The 16,533-nt window shown below is 36.6% G+C and overlaps 1 protein-coding gene across 1 annotated transcript in view; it reads right to left on the reverse strand.

Annotated features, from left to right (window-relative positions):
- Positions 1 to 419: 419 nt before the first annotated feature.
- LOC100264591 (mitogen-activated protein kinase kinase kinase 1) overlaps positions 420 to 16,533 on the reverse strand; it is a 31,464-nt gene continuing 15,350 nt past the window's right edge. The window contains exons 4-8 of the mRNA XM_010647086.3: positions 7,876 to 8,033; positions 2,230 to 2,302; positions 2,081 to 2,140; positions 1,479 to 1,598; positions 420 to 984 (exon numbers count right to left, since the gene is read on the reverse strand). Of these exons, the coding sequence (XP_010645388.1) occupies positions 772 to 984; positions 1,479 to 1,598; positions 2,081 to 2,140; positions 2,230 to 2,302; positions 7,876 to 8,033 (624 nt within the window). The 3' untranslated portion in view covers positions 420 to 771. The remainder of the gene's footprint in view (positions 985 to 1,478; positions 1,599 to 2,080; positions 2,141 to 2,229; positions 2,303 to 7,875; positions 8,034 to 16,533) is intronic.

Consider the following 16,533-nt stretch of genomic DNA (forward strand, 5'->3'; position numbering starts at 1 on the left):
CTCTCATGGGGGTTTAATTTTGGATTTATTATATTCTTTACTAATTTTGGCATTCATTTACTTATGTTTAATTTAGGTTTTACAATGGTTATCTTATCAGTTAAGTCATATGGCTTTTTTTTCTTTTAAATGGGATAGTCACCTACTTACATGGAACATGAGGTGGTTGTGGCTTATGTGGAACCTACTTAGGTGGCATTATTTGTCGTTTGTTTGTCTAGTTAGCTGGTATGGGTGGCAATCCATTTGATAGCTTAAGGGCATTTATATATTCTAAATTGATATATATATATATATATATATAAACCTTCAAGTTATTATTTTATGCACTTAAGGTGTCAATCTTAGGGAACAGTTTCAGTCAAGTAAATCTATGTACCTCTTCTTCATATTTAGTAGACTTTATAAGGGAAAAAGGCTTAACAAGGAGAAAAAGGTTTCATAAAGCATCAAGTCGAAGAAAACACACAAAGTACTATACCCTTACATGTTCTTCACCATCCTCAAAGTTATTCAAGAATAAGTTGTACTAGACCCTCGATTGATCGTCAACTTCAAGAAAATACTCACATTGTCATCCCTTGGATTGTGATTAAAGTGATCAAATGGGAGGAAAATATTTTTTTTTTTTAAGAACACTACCATAAAGATTGTACCCCAAAAATATTTTGATATAAATAATCTTACATGTTTATTTTTCTTGTAATTTTGCTTATTTTTGCAGCACTCTTAAAATTTGTGCATATAGTTCCATTACTAGATGAAAGCCTTTTAAGGTCGTATTCCATTAGCCCTAGGAGATGCAGGGCCAATGAAAGGGTGCAATGGGCTCTTCACAAATGGATGGTCCAGTAACTGACGAGCAGTAGGCCAATCACTAGGGTTGACTTGCAAGCATTTGAGGATAAAATCTCGAGCATCTATTGACAAGGAATCAGGAACAAAAGGAAGTTCACCATGGCCAATCCTAAATAATGCTTGCATCTGTCAAGCCAAGAGAGATATTATGTTATTAAAACTCAAAATCTAATATTAGAGATGGACTACATTCTAAGTGGTAAGATTAATTATCAGGTAACACAATTATGTTCCTTTAGACACCATGTTTAGTACACTAGAATAGGAATGGGAATGGAAGCTGGACTTGGGTATAAAAAATTCAACCCAACTAAGTTTGCTATATATATGTTGATGATTATCTTGTGATAAAGGGCTTAGGAATGTTGTGTTGTAGGACCAGATCAATTTGAAAAAAATTCAGTTGTTATATTTCTAACGTATTTTTTGTTTTCAATGTTCGTATTCCTAAGATGTTATCAGGTGCGGGTTGTTTTCTTGTTCAATTCCTTGCATATGAGTTGAGATCTTCACCTTGATTTCCATAACTTCATGTCTTGAATTGAGAAAAAGAAAATTAAGAGGAAAAATAAGGCAATAAAACAAAATAATAATGAACATATATGAAATGTTTTACATACCCATTCATATTGAGGGTATGGATGTTGCTGAGTTAACATCTCTAATACAGTGCACCCAAGGCTCCATATATCAGCTGCAAGCCCATAACAATCGTTCTTCCTATACACCGCATTAACAACCTACAGTCCCACAACTAATTTGTAACATCAAAACACCTACAAGAAACTACAATGTTTGGAGCATGTTGTGCCACATAATATAATGCAAAATTCCATGATTTTGAGACCTGACCCAAATCCACCAGCCCAAAATCCATGAATCCTTGAATCCAAAAGTCACATAATGTTATAGTGTACACCTCCAAAAAGAGAAAAAGAGCAATCTATTTGATCCAGTTAATTGTTGTTTGAGATGGGATCAGGAAATATTTTGTTGGACTAGAAACAGCTTTAGAAAGAAATTTTATTCTCAATCGGGTTCTCAGAGAGAAGGTTGGTAGTTCAATCAAAATACAAATGTCTAATGCTCAATCAAAATGATTGAGCCTGCATTTTAAGCATGCTTGTTCATGATAAGCATCATGATTTTCTATCAACATTAACTGAACATGATTTTCTCATTCCTTTTTAAGCAATGAAGATGGCAAAGAGAGGAAGCAAACCTCAGGGGCCGTCCAGAATGGAGACCCTTTACTAGAGTTAAAATCATTCGATTGGCAATGCTGAGAAGACATTCAACCAGAAATATCATGTTAAGAAGTTAAGCATTTAAAAACAACAAAGAGATTGTAACTCTACTAATGAAACTAACCTTTGACAATCCAAAATCTGCAAGTTTCACAATGTGATTTTCAAATACCAATATGTTAGCACATTTGACATCCCTAGAAGATGATATAAAAACAATTAGTCTTACAACAAAAACAATTTATGTATTAGTAATGAAAAAATTATGCTTTCAAATGAGTCTAATGTCCTAAAACACCCTCAAGTCATTCCTTTTGTCTGCCCATCATTTCTTATCAATGCAATTACATGACCAAGTTAACTACACTTAATTTCCCTTACGTTCTATTGGTGCTACTTCTGAGATTATATCCCTAGCTCCATAGTTCCAGTCTTACTAGTTATTCGATCCATTAGCCATCTCAGTCACACTCATCCAACAAATATCTTCCTATCCACGCCCATGCTATAGCCCGAGCTATTGCTTTTATTGTCATGTAACAACCATTCAATGAAAGCAGATAGGACATTTTGCTCGACACTGGAAGCAACTAAATGGCTTTGGTAATATTATTACTTTCACGAAATTTAAGGTTTCTTTTTTGTAAAGACATTTACAAGTGATGTTTCTGATAACCAAACAGATTCTACCCTAACTACCTCTCATACAGTTGTAACTAAGCAACCGTGTAACCTCTCCAAACCCACCTTAACTAACCACCTTACTTAGCCTATAAATACTTGTGCCAATGTAATCTTGATATAATGAGAAACAACTCTCCTTTTTCTCTTGTGTATATTTCCTTCTCAGCTGCATAAGCTCAGCTGTCATGGTATCAGAGCTACCCTTGTCTTCTTGATTTTATTTTTTTTACAGAGATGTCGTCATCCACTCAGTCTTCTGAACACCAATTATCTTCTCCTTCAACCCACAACTCAGCCTCTTTGCTCTCCCTCAACCATGCCTTCCCCATCAAACTTGACCGTAACAATTACATTCTCTAGAAAACTCAGATGGAAAATGTAGTTTATGCTAATGGCTTTGAAGAGTATATTGAAGGCACTAAATCTTGCCGGCCCAAGGAGTTACCTACTGGGGATCTCAATCATGATTTTGTGCAATGGTGCCGTTTTGATCACATGGTTCTTAGTTGGATGTATTCTACCTTAAACCCAGATATTATGGGTCAAATTGTTGGGTTTCAGACTTCCCATGAAGCTTGGATGGCTTTACACAAGATTTTTTCTGCTTCGTCCAAGGCTCGAATTATGCAGCTTCGCCTTGAATTTCAGACCATAAAAAAGGGTGGTGATTCTATGCTAGATTACATTCTCAAGATGAAGACCATTTCTGATAATCTTGCTGCTGTGGGGGAACTGGTTAAGGATAGAGATCACATTCTTCAACTTCTTAGAGGCCTAGGTCCTGACTATAATTCTATTGTAGCCTCCTTGACCGCTCACAAAGATGACCTCTCTCTCCATTCCGTCCACAACATTCTTCTTACCCATGAGCAAAGATTACATCTCCAGTATTCGTCCCCTACAGATCTTCCTTTTGCCTCTGCCCATATGGCTTCTGTTCCATCCAGACAACCATCCAGACCTCATCAACTCCGTCATTATCATCATCCGTCAAGACCTCAACACCAAGTCTCATCTTCTTCTAAGACCTCCAACAAGATTCCACCCTCAGCAACCAAAAAACCATCACCCAATACCCTCTGCTCATAACAAACCACATCATCTATCTACATGTCCTCAATGCCAATTGTGTGGCAAGTTTGGTCATATGGTTATCAAATGCTATCACCGTTTTGACATCAACTATCAAGGCAACAATGGTGTTCCACCTGCATAGGCTTCTTTTTCTCATGCCATGCTTGCTGTCGCACCAGATCATCAAGATTCTTGGTTCTTTGACACTGGTGCAACTCACCACCTTAGTCATTCTGCTCAAACTCTCTCTTGTGTTCAGCCATATTTAGGTACGGATCAAGTCACAATTGGTGATGGCAATTCGTTACCCATTCTTCACACAAGTACCAAGTCCTTTTTCTTTCCTTCCAAGACCTTTTCCTTAAATCAAGTTCTTCATGTACCTCATCTTTCCACCAATCTCATCAGTGTCTCCAAATTCTGCACGGATAATGCTGTTTTCTTTGAGTTCCATTCCTCCTATTTCTTTGTCAAGGATCAGGTCACCAAGAAGATTCTTCTCAAGGGCTGGCTTAGGGACGGTCTGTATGAGTTCTTCTCCTCATCTCCTCCTCGTGCGTTTGTGACCACAAGCTCCTTTTCTGATGGTGCAATTTGGCATTCCCGTCTTGGACACCCAGCAGCTCCTATTCTTTCTAAGGCTTTAGCCTCTTGTAATCCTTCTGTTACGTTACAGATTAATAAAATTGCTCCATGTATCATTTTTCCATTGGCTAAGTCTCATTCCTTACCTTATTCTTTGTCATCTTCTCATGTCGCTCACCCCTTAGCCCTCATTCACACTGACTTGTGGGGACCTACTCTTTCTATCTCTATAGCAGGAGCCCGCTACTTTCTTATTTTCATTGATGACTATTCCAGGCATACCTGGATTTATTTCCTTTCCACTAAGGACCAGGCTCTCCACTCTTTTATTACCTTCCGCAAGATGGTAGAAAACCAGTTACATACCACCATCAAATGCATTCAGTCTGATAATGGTGGAGAATTCTTGGCCTTCAAACCTTACCTTGAAGCTCATGGTATTCTCCATCAGTTTTCATGTCCTCATACACCCCAGCAAAATGGAAGAGCAGAGAGGAAAATTCACCATCTTGTTGAAACCGGTCTCGCTCTTATGGCTCAAAGTTTCTTACCCTCCAAATATTGGACATATGCTTTTCAAACAGCAGTGTATCTTATTAATCTTCTACCAGCCAAACTTCTCCATTTTCAGTCTCCCATTCAAGCCCTTTTTCATAAACTTCCCAACTATCATCATCTTCGAGTCTTCGGTTGCTTGTGTTTCCCATTCTTACGTCCTTATACACAATATAAACTCTGTTATCGCTCAACTGCTTGTGTCTTTCTTGGATATGCACTAGCTCATAAAGGGTACTTATGTCTTGATGTCTCCACTAGTCGTATCTACATTTCCAGAAATGTGATCTTCCATGAATCCTCTTTTCCATTTCAGTCTTCATCTCCTCCACCTTCACCCCCTCCACACTTCCCTTCTTCTAAACCTGCCTTAATCAATTCATCCAGCTTGTTTGCTCCTTCATCACCAGCTGTGTCCTCCCTTATCATCACTTCCGATTTTATCCCTCCACTAATTCCGGTCCCCTTTGCCACTTCCTCTCCAGCTGCCCCTTCACCACCTCCTTTACCTCTCAACACTCACCCCATGGTGACCCAAGCAAAATATGGCATTCATAAGAAACGAAGCTTTATTGTACAGCACACAACAGAACCTCGCACTTACAGTCAGGCCTCTAAAAATGACTCTTGGGTTCAGGCCATGAACTGTGAATATCAAGCTCTTCTTCGCAACAACACTTGGAGTTTAGCTCCTCCACCTTCCTCTGCTCACATTGTTGGCTACTGTTGGATCTACAAGCTCAAATATCACCCTGATGGATCCATTGACAGACACAAAGCTCGTTTGGTTGCCCAGGGTTTCACCCAAACTCTGGGGATAGACTACTTTGACACATTCAGTCCAGTTGTGAAGCCTTGCACCATTCGACTTATTCTTGCTTTGACAGTCTCCTTTCAATGGTCGGTTCGTCAATTGGATGTGGAGAATGCTTTCCTTAATGGAGATCTTGAAGAAGAGGTTCTTATGACTCAGCCTCAGGGTTTTGTCAACCCCACCTATCCTACATATGTTTGCAAATTACACAAAGCGTTGTATGGCCTCAAACAAGCCCCTAGAGCTTGGTTTCAAAAGCTTCGGATTGCCTTGCTTGACTATGGTTTTCAATCTTCTCTTGCAGACACTTCTCTCTTCATCTTTCACACTGCATCTGATATTCTCATTCTACTTGTATACGTGGATGATACCTTGGTCACTGGTAGTAGTCCCACGTTGGTTTCTCACTTCATCTCCTACCTCAGCGCTAAGTTTGCATTTCGGGATCTTGGACCTTTATCATATTTTTTGGGTATTCAAGCTCACCAACTTGGCTCCGTCTTGCATCTTACTCAACATAAATATATTGCTAATCTTCCCAAACGCGCTCAGATGGAGACTTCGAAACCAGCTCCCACTCCAGTTTGTCTCGATCGTACCCTTTCTCAATCTGATGGTGTTTCTCTATCGGATCCATCAGAATATCGTCGTACCATGGGAGCCTTACAATATGTCACCCTCACCAGGCTCGACATTGCTTTCGCCGTGAACAAAGCTTGCCAATTCATGGCCAAGCCTTCTGATGTTCATTGGATGGCTATTAAAAGAATTCTACGGTATTTAAAGGGCACCATCCATCTTGGTCTTCACTTCCAACCTGCTGCTTCCATGGAGCTTCAAGGATACAGTGATGCTGACCGGGCATCTTGTCCAGATGATCGTCGAAGCACCAGCAGCTACTGTGTATTCCTAGGCTTGAATCTCATCTCCTGGTCCTCTTTTAAACAACGCCTTGTCTCCAAAAGCAATGCTGAATCCGAATACAGAGGGTTGGTCTCCCTCACGGCTGAGTTGGTGTGGATTCAATCCCTACTTCAAGAGCTTTGCTTGCCTACTTCTCCACCTATATTATGGTGTGACAACCAAAGTGTAGCTCATCTTGCTGCTAATCCGGTCTTTCACTCCTGTTCCAAACACATCGAATTAGATTTACATTTCATCAGAGAAAAGGTGTTACGCCAAGAACTTCAAATCTGCTATGTTCCCTCCGGTGATCAGCTTGCCAATATTTTCACAAAGCACCTTCCTATTACACAATTTTGTAACCTCCGTAACAAGCTCACAGTCACCTACCCGCCTCTGAGCTTGAGGGGGGATGATAACCAAACAGATTCTACCCTAACTGCCTCTCATACAGTTGTAACTGAGCAACCGTGTAACCTCTCCAAACCCACCTTAACTAACCACCTTACTTAGCCTATAAATACTTGTGCCAATGTAATCTTGATATAATGAGAAACAACTCTCCTTTTTCTCTTGTGTATATTTCCTTCTCAGCTGCATAAGCTCAGCTGTCAGTTTCTGCATTGCCCAATCATCTAAAAGGCTGTTAATTCCATTTCATGGCCTAAAGGCCCTCATGAAGAGAGATTGAGGATGAGTCAGCCACACACACACAGAGAGAGAGAGAGAGAGAGAGAGAGTATGGATTATAGTATGAATATTTCCTTGATCATCATTTTCACTTCTCTTTGTTTCCCTTTTATATTATTTCCCATTCCTCACACCATGATACTATGAAAGTAAAACATCAAATCATCAATAATTTCAATTGCCCACAAAAACAATTTGAAAACAATATTGAGGATATCAAAGCTACAATAAGGAAAGACAAAATATGAATCAAATAACTGAAGAACTTTCTCAACAGTGAACCAATTTTCCTTGATCAAGCAGGGTGGTGCATATGCAATTCTCTTGGTAGCAAAGGCTGAAGAATTGAAACAAGTAGCACATACAACAGTGGAATGTGGATAAAACGAGATATAAATAAATAAATAACAAATAAAGCACAAGCAAGATAATCGAAGAGTTTAGCACGAAGATTACTTGTATCACCTGTGAATTACATGTTTCCCATGTAGATAGCTCAAACCATTCAAAATCTGCCTTGTGTATTCAGATACTTGGGGCTCCAATAGTTTATGCTTTCTATAGAGATTTAACAGTGAACCTTCTGGTGCAAGCTCAAGAAAGATACAAAGTTTAGTCTCATCCTGGAATGGAAAGATATTTTATGAGTAATCAAGAAAAAAAAAATCACACATGATCTCCGATCCTCATGATGCAGTACGAGAACCAGTTCATAAAAGGAACATATAACTACAAAAACATGAAAAATACAAGTTCACCAAAAAGAAAAATGAAGTAAAAAATGAAAGAAAAAAATGTTACTTTGATTATTTAGACAATCAATTAGAAAGTGAGTGAAAGAAATTATGCATAAACTTGTAGTGGCTCACATTCAGAAGTAGATCTGAATGTCATGCCAACATCCATGATGATCTCACCAAATTTTGGATGTAGCAACCACATATTTTCAATATAAAAGGGGTTAAGCTCCATTTTATGAAGCATTAAGCAAATACCAGCCTTGCACTCTATTGAGATCAAGAACCTAACAAACTTTTACAAACTGGGTTTCTTGCATATTTGACTAGGCAAAGACCTCACTTGTAAGAGATGGATCAACTTAATACTACCCTCTAGTGGAATCTAATTAAACTTGGGAATGACAACACCAAAGATTCATGCACTTGTAAAGATTTTGAATTCTATAATATTAGGATCCCTCCTTAGTCCTCTTAGGCAAGCAATGAGCCCTCATTAAATAGGACAAATACTTTTGAGGATAATTGTACAATCAAGAGAAAGGACTTGTGAATGCTACTGCTTGGGGGTTCCTAAGTTTTAGGTACAAATGAGGGACATATGTCCACACAGTTGCCACATTTTTTATTATTATTATTTTTTATTAGAAACAAGTTCATTGTGAAAGATGAGTATATATTAGTCCAAAAGTCAAATCTAACTACAATTCAAAATGGTTCATCAAACTTTCATGGTCCTTTCTCTTTCTTAGTCACCACTACGAGGAAAATGACTTTTAGTGACAACAATTTTAGTCATATTTTAAATCTTGTCACTAAAACCCTATTTTTAATGACAAAAATATATTGTTACCACTAAAGAATTTTTATGATTATATTTAATGACAACACAATTTCACAAGAACGTTTAGCCATTAATTCATTGGCACCAAAGTTCGGTGCCCCCACAATTTGGAAATAAAATGATTTAGTGACAACCATTATGTTATTGTCATTGATTTTATCTAGAATTTTGAATATTTGTAATAATAATGTTGTCATTACTAATTATCTGCCACTAAAAATGAACTTTATTAGTTTTTTATGACATAATTATATGCCACTAAATACCAACATTTTGTGTCAAAAGTATAATATTGTCACTAAACATATTGTATGCAAGTTAGTTCATTCAATTTAAGTCCTTAATTTTTTCAACACTCCCTCTCACATTGCTTCAAAAATGTCTTTTGGCTAATGACTCCCACAACAAAAGCAATGTCAAATCTGGTTTGAGACAAATAAGTTAACTTGCCTACTAATCTCCGATATCTTTATCTATTTACTAGTCTTTAGTGTGTTAGGATCAAAATGATTAGCATTAATTGGTAAACCTTTTGGTTTACTTCCAAGCATATATGTTTCTTTCAATAAATTTATAACATACTTTCGTTGAGAGATAAAAATCCCTTGTTTTGATCTTGTCACTTTAATTCCCAAAAAGTATCTCAAGTTGCTGAGGTTTTTAATTTCAAATTCAATAGCTAATTTTGTTTTTAGACTTTCCGTCTTGTAGATATCATTTCCATTTAAAATGGTATCATCTACACACATAATGAGAATAGTAATTCTCCCATCTTTATTGTGTTTGTAGAACATCATATGATCCCCTTGGCTTTATTTGTAGTCCAATCTACGCATGGAAGTTGTAAATTTGTCAAACTAGGATCTTGAAGATTACTTAAGACCATAGAGTGACTTCTTTAATCTACAAACATTTCCTTTTACCATAGATGCTTCAAACCCCAATAGAAACTACATAGAAACCTCCTCTTCAAGATCACCATGGGGAAAAATATTCTTTACATCAACTTGTTGCATCAATCAGTCACATAATTTGTTGTAATTAAGAGCAACACTCTTACAATGTTCACTTTTGCAATTGGGGCAAATGTTTCCTAGTAATCAGTCTCATATATCTGGGTGAAACCCTTTACTACGAGTCTGACCTTGCATCTCTCTATGGTTCCATTAGCATTGAACTTTCTATCTCTTGGAAGTTGTGCAACTTCTCAAGTGTTGCTTTTCTTTCTGGAGCCCTTATCTCATCTGGAACAACATCTCTTCACTTTAGATTTTCTAATGCCTTTTGTATATTCTTTAGAATACTTACACCAAAGACATTAGTAGCAAAATCTTTACAAGTAGAGTTAAGACGATGATAGGACACAAATTTCAAAATGGGATGTTGAGTGCAAGATCTAATCCTTTTTTTGAATGGCTTTTGGGATATTAAGACCAGATAAGAGAGTAGGAGCAAAATAAGAGAGTTAAAAAACTATTATCCAAGTTAAGAATTTTTGGAATTGGGGATTGACTGTGAATTTGATGAGTGATCTCTTTATTCATTCGAGAATAAACTTGGAGCTATGCAATTTCCTTCTTAGCTTGGGACTGTTTTAGTTCTTTCTCGGCTTTCTCAAGCATTTCATCCATAATAACTAGCATCTTTCTTAGTTACTCCCCCTTTTTCAGAAATTCTAGTAACATTTTGCTTTCTCTTTTAAAAAATTCTAGCAACTTTTTTCACTTTTTCAACCAAATCTAAGATGGGGTTGCTAAAAGATTCCACCATAGGTAACACGTTCCAAAACTGTTCTTTAGCAACCATACTCTCCCCGTAAAGAACAATCTAGGAGCACTATGGTTGTTGTTCAAAGAAAGTGACATCCATGGACACATAAAATTTACTTGTTGCTAGATGAAAACATTTGTCACCCTTTTTGTCAGTGAGTACCCAAAAGATATACACTTATAAGATCTTGGGTCTAGTTTACTTCATCCTTGGCGATGATCATGAACAAAAGTAGTCCAAGCAAATATCTTGGGTGAAAATAAAGAAATTAAGAAACCAATCATAGGAAAAAAATCTTCGAGTGTATTCAAGAATCTGGAAAATGAAAAAGACCTAATGATAAAGCCTCTAAAGAAAAGGATAAAGGTTCCTCCAAAGGTAAGAAAGTAGAATGCTTTAACTATGGTGGTTTGGGACAGTTTGCTATTGATTTCTCTAGGCCCAAAGATATCAAAAACTCTATGTAGGCTACATGAAGTGACAGATTATGAAGAAAGCGGTTCCAGAACTTCTAAAGATGCATGGTATGATCATACTGGTTTTTTAGCTTTTGTTGCATTTGTGGAATCTGTGTTTGATAGTGACTATGATAATGATAGTGAGAATGAATGCACCAATGATCAAAAAACTGATTTTCTGAATAATATTGTAATTAAGCATGAAAAACTAATTAATAATTATTTAAGAGGCCATGATACAATTGAAGCTCATAAAACCAAGATTGATGTGCTAAAAGAAGAGAGCACTAATCTTCTTGAAAAATTAGATTTCTTGAATCTGAATATCATTCTCTTCTTCAGAAAAATAATGTTCTTATTCAAGATGTGAAAAGTAATAAGTCCTCTTCATCCATGAATGAGATCTTTCACCCTAGAACTAAAGTGCTTAATGAAATACTTGATAAGTGCAAAACCCATGGTGACAAAAGAGGTATGGGGTACATTAATAAGGATGAAACTCCTAGTGGATAAACGGTTTTTGTAAAAGGGAAAGAAGAAACCCCTAACCAAGTAGCATCTCTTAATACTCCATCACTATGCACACACTCTACAAGAAAACTAGACACACTTAATGTAGGTGCTACACTATGTTCCTAGGGAGATTTGAATCTCAAATGAGTAGGCTAATGAATGAATTTAATTCCCTTAAAAATAATATCTTGAATAATGGAAAAGGAAATAAATCTAATAAAAAGCTTAGAAATAAACAAAGCTCCTCTAAGTCACTACTTAGGATTAAACAATTTTGGATGAGAAAAGAGAGGGCTAAATGTCAAGTTGTCTTCACCGCACTAAAAGCCAAATTCTATGGTGAGTGGTACTTTGATAGTAGTTACTCTAAACACATGATAGGAGATAAGTCCTTTCACTTTTTTTTTTAGGATTATAATGGTTGTACAGTTACCTTTGGGGATGCAAGCTTAGCTCATGTGAAAAGCAAATGAAGTATATTTATCCATGGTTATCCTAATTAGATGGTGTTCTCTATGTAGATGGAATCAAGGCAAACCTTTCATGTATTAGTCAGATATGTGACAATGAACATAGGTAAATTTTAGCCAAGACTTATGCAAAGTAATCAACAAAAAAGGAAAAATCATAATCATAGAACACAAGGCAATTGATAATTGTTATGTAATAAATCCTAACTCTAAAACACCTCTTGTGTGCAGTTGGGCAAAGCTAAACCTTACTGAACTTTGGCATAGAAGGCTAGGTCACATAAATTATAGGGATCTTGTGAACTTAGTAAATAATGAAAAAGTTAGAGGTATCCCTAAACTAAGGTGGTGTTTGTTTTTTGGCTAAATAGAAAAAGCCAAAATATTTGGCTTTTTCTATTCAGTTAAAAGTAACTTGTTGACATCATCCAATATAGCTAAAATGAACTTGTTATCAATAGGTTCAGTTTAATTATATTGGATGATGTCAACATGTTACTTTTAGCTGAATAGAAAAAGCCAAATATTTTGACTTTTTCTATTCAACCAAAGACCAAACACCACCTAAGTAGTGAACCTAAACCTATTTGTGGCAATTGCAAATAGGTATTTACAATTAAATACAAGGTTGATGGATCTCTTGAACGATGTAAATTAAGGTTGGTTGCAAAGGGATATACACAAACATATGGAGTGGGCTATCAATAAACTTTTGCACCAATAGCAAAGACGAATATAACGAGAATTTGATTATCTTTGGTAGCTCATTTTGATTGGAATTCATAACAATTTGATGTAAAGAATGTCTTTCTCCATGGTGAAATTGATTAAGAAATCTATATGGAAGTTCATCCTAATTTTGGGGGAAGTTTAGACAAGAATAAGGTGTGTAGGTTGAAGAAGGCATTATGTGAATTGAAACAATCTCCTAGAGCATGATTTGGAAGATTTACAAATGTTATGTTATTTCTAGGTTTTAAACAAAGCCAAGGAGATCACACTTTGTTCATTAAACATTCTAATTCAGGGAGAGTTTCAACATTACAAGTATATGTTGATGACATAATCATGATTGGGAATGATCCAAAAGCACTTCAGTAATGTCTTGCAAAGGAGTTTAAGATAAAGGATTTAAGCAAACTAAAGTACATTTTGGGAATTGAAGTGGCACGATCAAAAGAGGGTATTTTTGTATCACAACACAAATATATCCTTGACTTACTTAAGAAGACAAGAAAGCTTGGATGTAAACTAGTAGAGAATCTAAGTGAAGCAAATCACAAGCTTGAGGAAGCATTGGAAAACAAAGGAGTGGATCGAGGTATGTATTAAAGATTAGTGGGACAACTAATTTACTTGTCACACACAAGATTGAATATTCTCTATGCCATGAGTGTAGTGAGCCAGTTTATGCATAATATGAAGAAGGTCTACTTACAAGTTGTCTTTAGGATTTTAAAGTATCTTAAAGGTATCTTAGGAATGGAAATTATCTTTAGAAAGGTAGGAGTTTGTTCCTTGAAGCCTATACAAATGCCGACTACACTGAATCAATGGTAGACAAGAGACAACATTAGGTTACTGCACCTTTCTTGGAGGAAACTTAATGACTTGGAGGAGTAAAAAATAACTAGTTGTTGTAAATTCTAGTGCAAAGGTAGAGTTTAAAGCTATGACACAAGGAATTTGTGAGTTATTATGACTTAAAATCATTCTTGAGGGCCTATGGATTAAATGGGAAGGACCTATGAAGTTGTAATATGATAATAAATCAACCATAAACATTGCTCATAATCTAGTACAACATTGATCAGAAAAAGTATGTTGAAGTTGATAGACACTTCATAAAGGAAAAGTTAGAAAGTGGGTTAACTTGCACTCCGTTTGCGTCATCAGACAGACAACTTACAAATGTTTTGACCAAGGGTTTGGCGAGCACAACATTTCAAGCAACTATTGGCAAGTTGGGTATGGATAATATCTATTCACCAACTTGAGGGAGAGTGTTAGAAATTTGAATTTTCCTAATTGAGGTCTCTTGTATATATTTATGTAATAGTATATAGCTGTAAATTAGATTAGGAAAGTGTGTATAGCTATAAATTAGATTAGGAAGAATAATTCCCGATTTATAAGGATTGTCTTGATTTATAGGGATTATGAATTTATTTTTTTCCTTAAATGTCTTTGTAAATATAGGATATAAATTAGAATTGTAACTACAATAGATGGTTGTGCTGTTCATTTTGCTTTTGCTCTACTTGCTTCATTCGTTCTCTTTTGTCTCCGCTAACATAGAAGAAGATATTAGAACCGGCGAACATTTTTTAGGAGCAACTACAACAGATGTGCAAAGGCACGGAGCTTGGTCTTTGCTAAACAGGATGTAACCACTCAAGTTCGATAGACCACCTAGGAGTTACAGAAAGCTAATGCCCATGTTTGAAGATTTCCAAAATTGCACATTGAATTGGACAGAAAGGAATAGAAACACTAGAGGTTATGTTTTGCATTTGAGTATGAAAAAGGCTTTTCTTAGCAAGAGCTTGTGCAGAAAATGTTAATGGCCTCTAACCAAGCCCATGTTATTAAGCATCAGATTCCTGGGAAAGATCCTGGCACCTTAGTTTCTTTTTCTCGTGATGAGGATTTATAGAACATGAAGAAAGAATGTAATGAACTAAAAAATGAAGGATCAAAGAAGCTCATGATGTTTTTGTTTTCTACAAGTGACTTAGTTGATACTCAGATGGGTTTGGACGGCACAATTGGCAATTCAGAGATTCAGAATGTTGTTGCTGTCAATGGCATGGACATGGGATCAAGGAAAAGCTCATCTCTACATGGTTTGGCAGGCCCTTCCTTAAATACTTTAGATGAGTTAGATGGGTGAAGCAACACTCTACCTTTGATAGGCACTATTGTCTTACCACTCACAATTCAACCTTCTCAACCAATTCTACCAAATTCTTCCATTACTCGTGAAGCCAATCCACCATTTTACCATGGCCAGATGGACTACCAAGGAAAAACCAGTCAGCCATCAGCAGCAAATACATTGTTTACTTAGAGATTCATCACCCATCACAGTCTATTGCTTCCCTTTCTACTGCTGCTGCAAGTTATGTTTATAAATTTTCTGATCCAACTCGGTCCCTGCTTTGTCTATTGGAATTGGAGTTCCTAATGAATCAGCTGTTATATCTGTTAATGTTGTTTATCATAGCACTAAGAGTGTTAATAGAGCAAGAGAGAAGGTTAAATTAAGAGTCAGTGGGAAGCATGCTGTCAAAGTAGCATAGTTAATGTGGATACCTCTTTGAAAACTCTTCAATTGTAGTCCGAAGGTGGAAGTTATTGGCAGCTGTTATTTTCAACTTCTGAGTTGATGAAATCCCTTGACTCTTCTGTTATCCCTATGATTGGTAGACGATGGCAGATTCTGTAACAGGGCTAGGCCTGATCATTTCCTTTTACTACAGTGTTAGAGGTTTGTGCTCATTCCTAGATGGTCAACGAAGCTGAGAAGAAAATTAATGAGATTTTTCTAAAATAAGGCATCCAACCCTCTATTGAACATTATGTTTGCATGGAAGAAGTCCTGAGCCAAACTGGAATGCTCTCTGAAGCAGCAGAACTCATTCCCAAAGTGCTAATCGAAATAAATGCCCAAGTTTAGGGTGTATTACTCAATGGGGTTTCAGGTTCTGGTGATATTGGACATTGGGAAATTTAGTTGTGATCATTTGTTCGAGATGGAGTCTTCAATACCCACACTAATGCTCTGATTGGGTTTTTCTTCAAGAATGATACAAAAGAAGTATTTGCACAATCTAATGATGCTGGAGGTGATACAATTCTCAATGAGATCCTGAATTGTCTACCTAGAAGAGGCTGCCAAACTAGTAAGGGAGGATCTGATCATTGAACTACCACTGAGCAAATATCTACAGATGGGAAACGCAAGTCTCTAATCATGCTAGATAATTTTTTATCATCCCACAGAATCAGTAGCGGCTAATATATGGTGTTTTCGACAAGCATTTGGAGGAAATAGGAAGGTTACTCTACTGGATTTGACAACTATTACGGGAGAAGAACTTATAACGAAAAAGCTTGGTTTGAAGTTTGAGAAGGTAGAACATGATATGCTTGGCATTTGCAAGAAAAAAAGGGTACAATGTCTAAGGGTGATACTGTTATCCTTGATGGGGCTGGTGACAAGAAGGCCATGGAGGAATAGTGTGAGCTACTGAACATTTCTGATTATGACAAGAAAAGTTGCAGGAAAAGTTAGTCGGGTCTTCTGGTGGTGGTGTTGTCTTGAAAAT

This window comes from Vitis vinifera, chromosome 12 (assembly GCF_030704535.1).
Source record: "Vitis vinifera cultivar Pinot Noir 40024 chromosome 12, ASM3070453v1".
Taxonomy (NCBI): Eukaryota; Viridiplantae; Streptophyta; class Magnoliopsida; order Vitales; family Vitaceae; genus Vitis; species Vitis vinifera.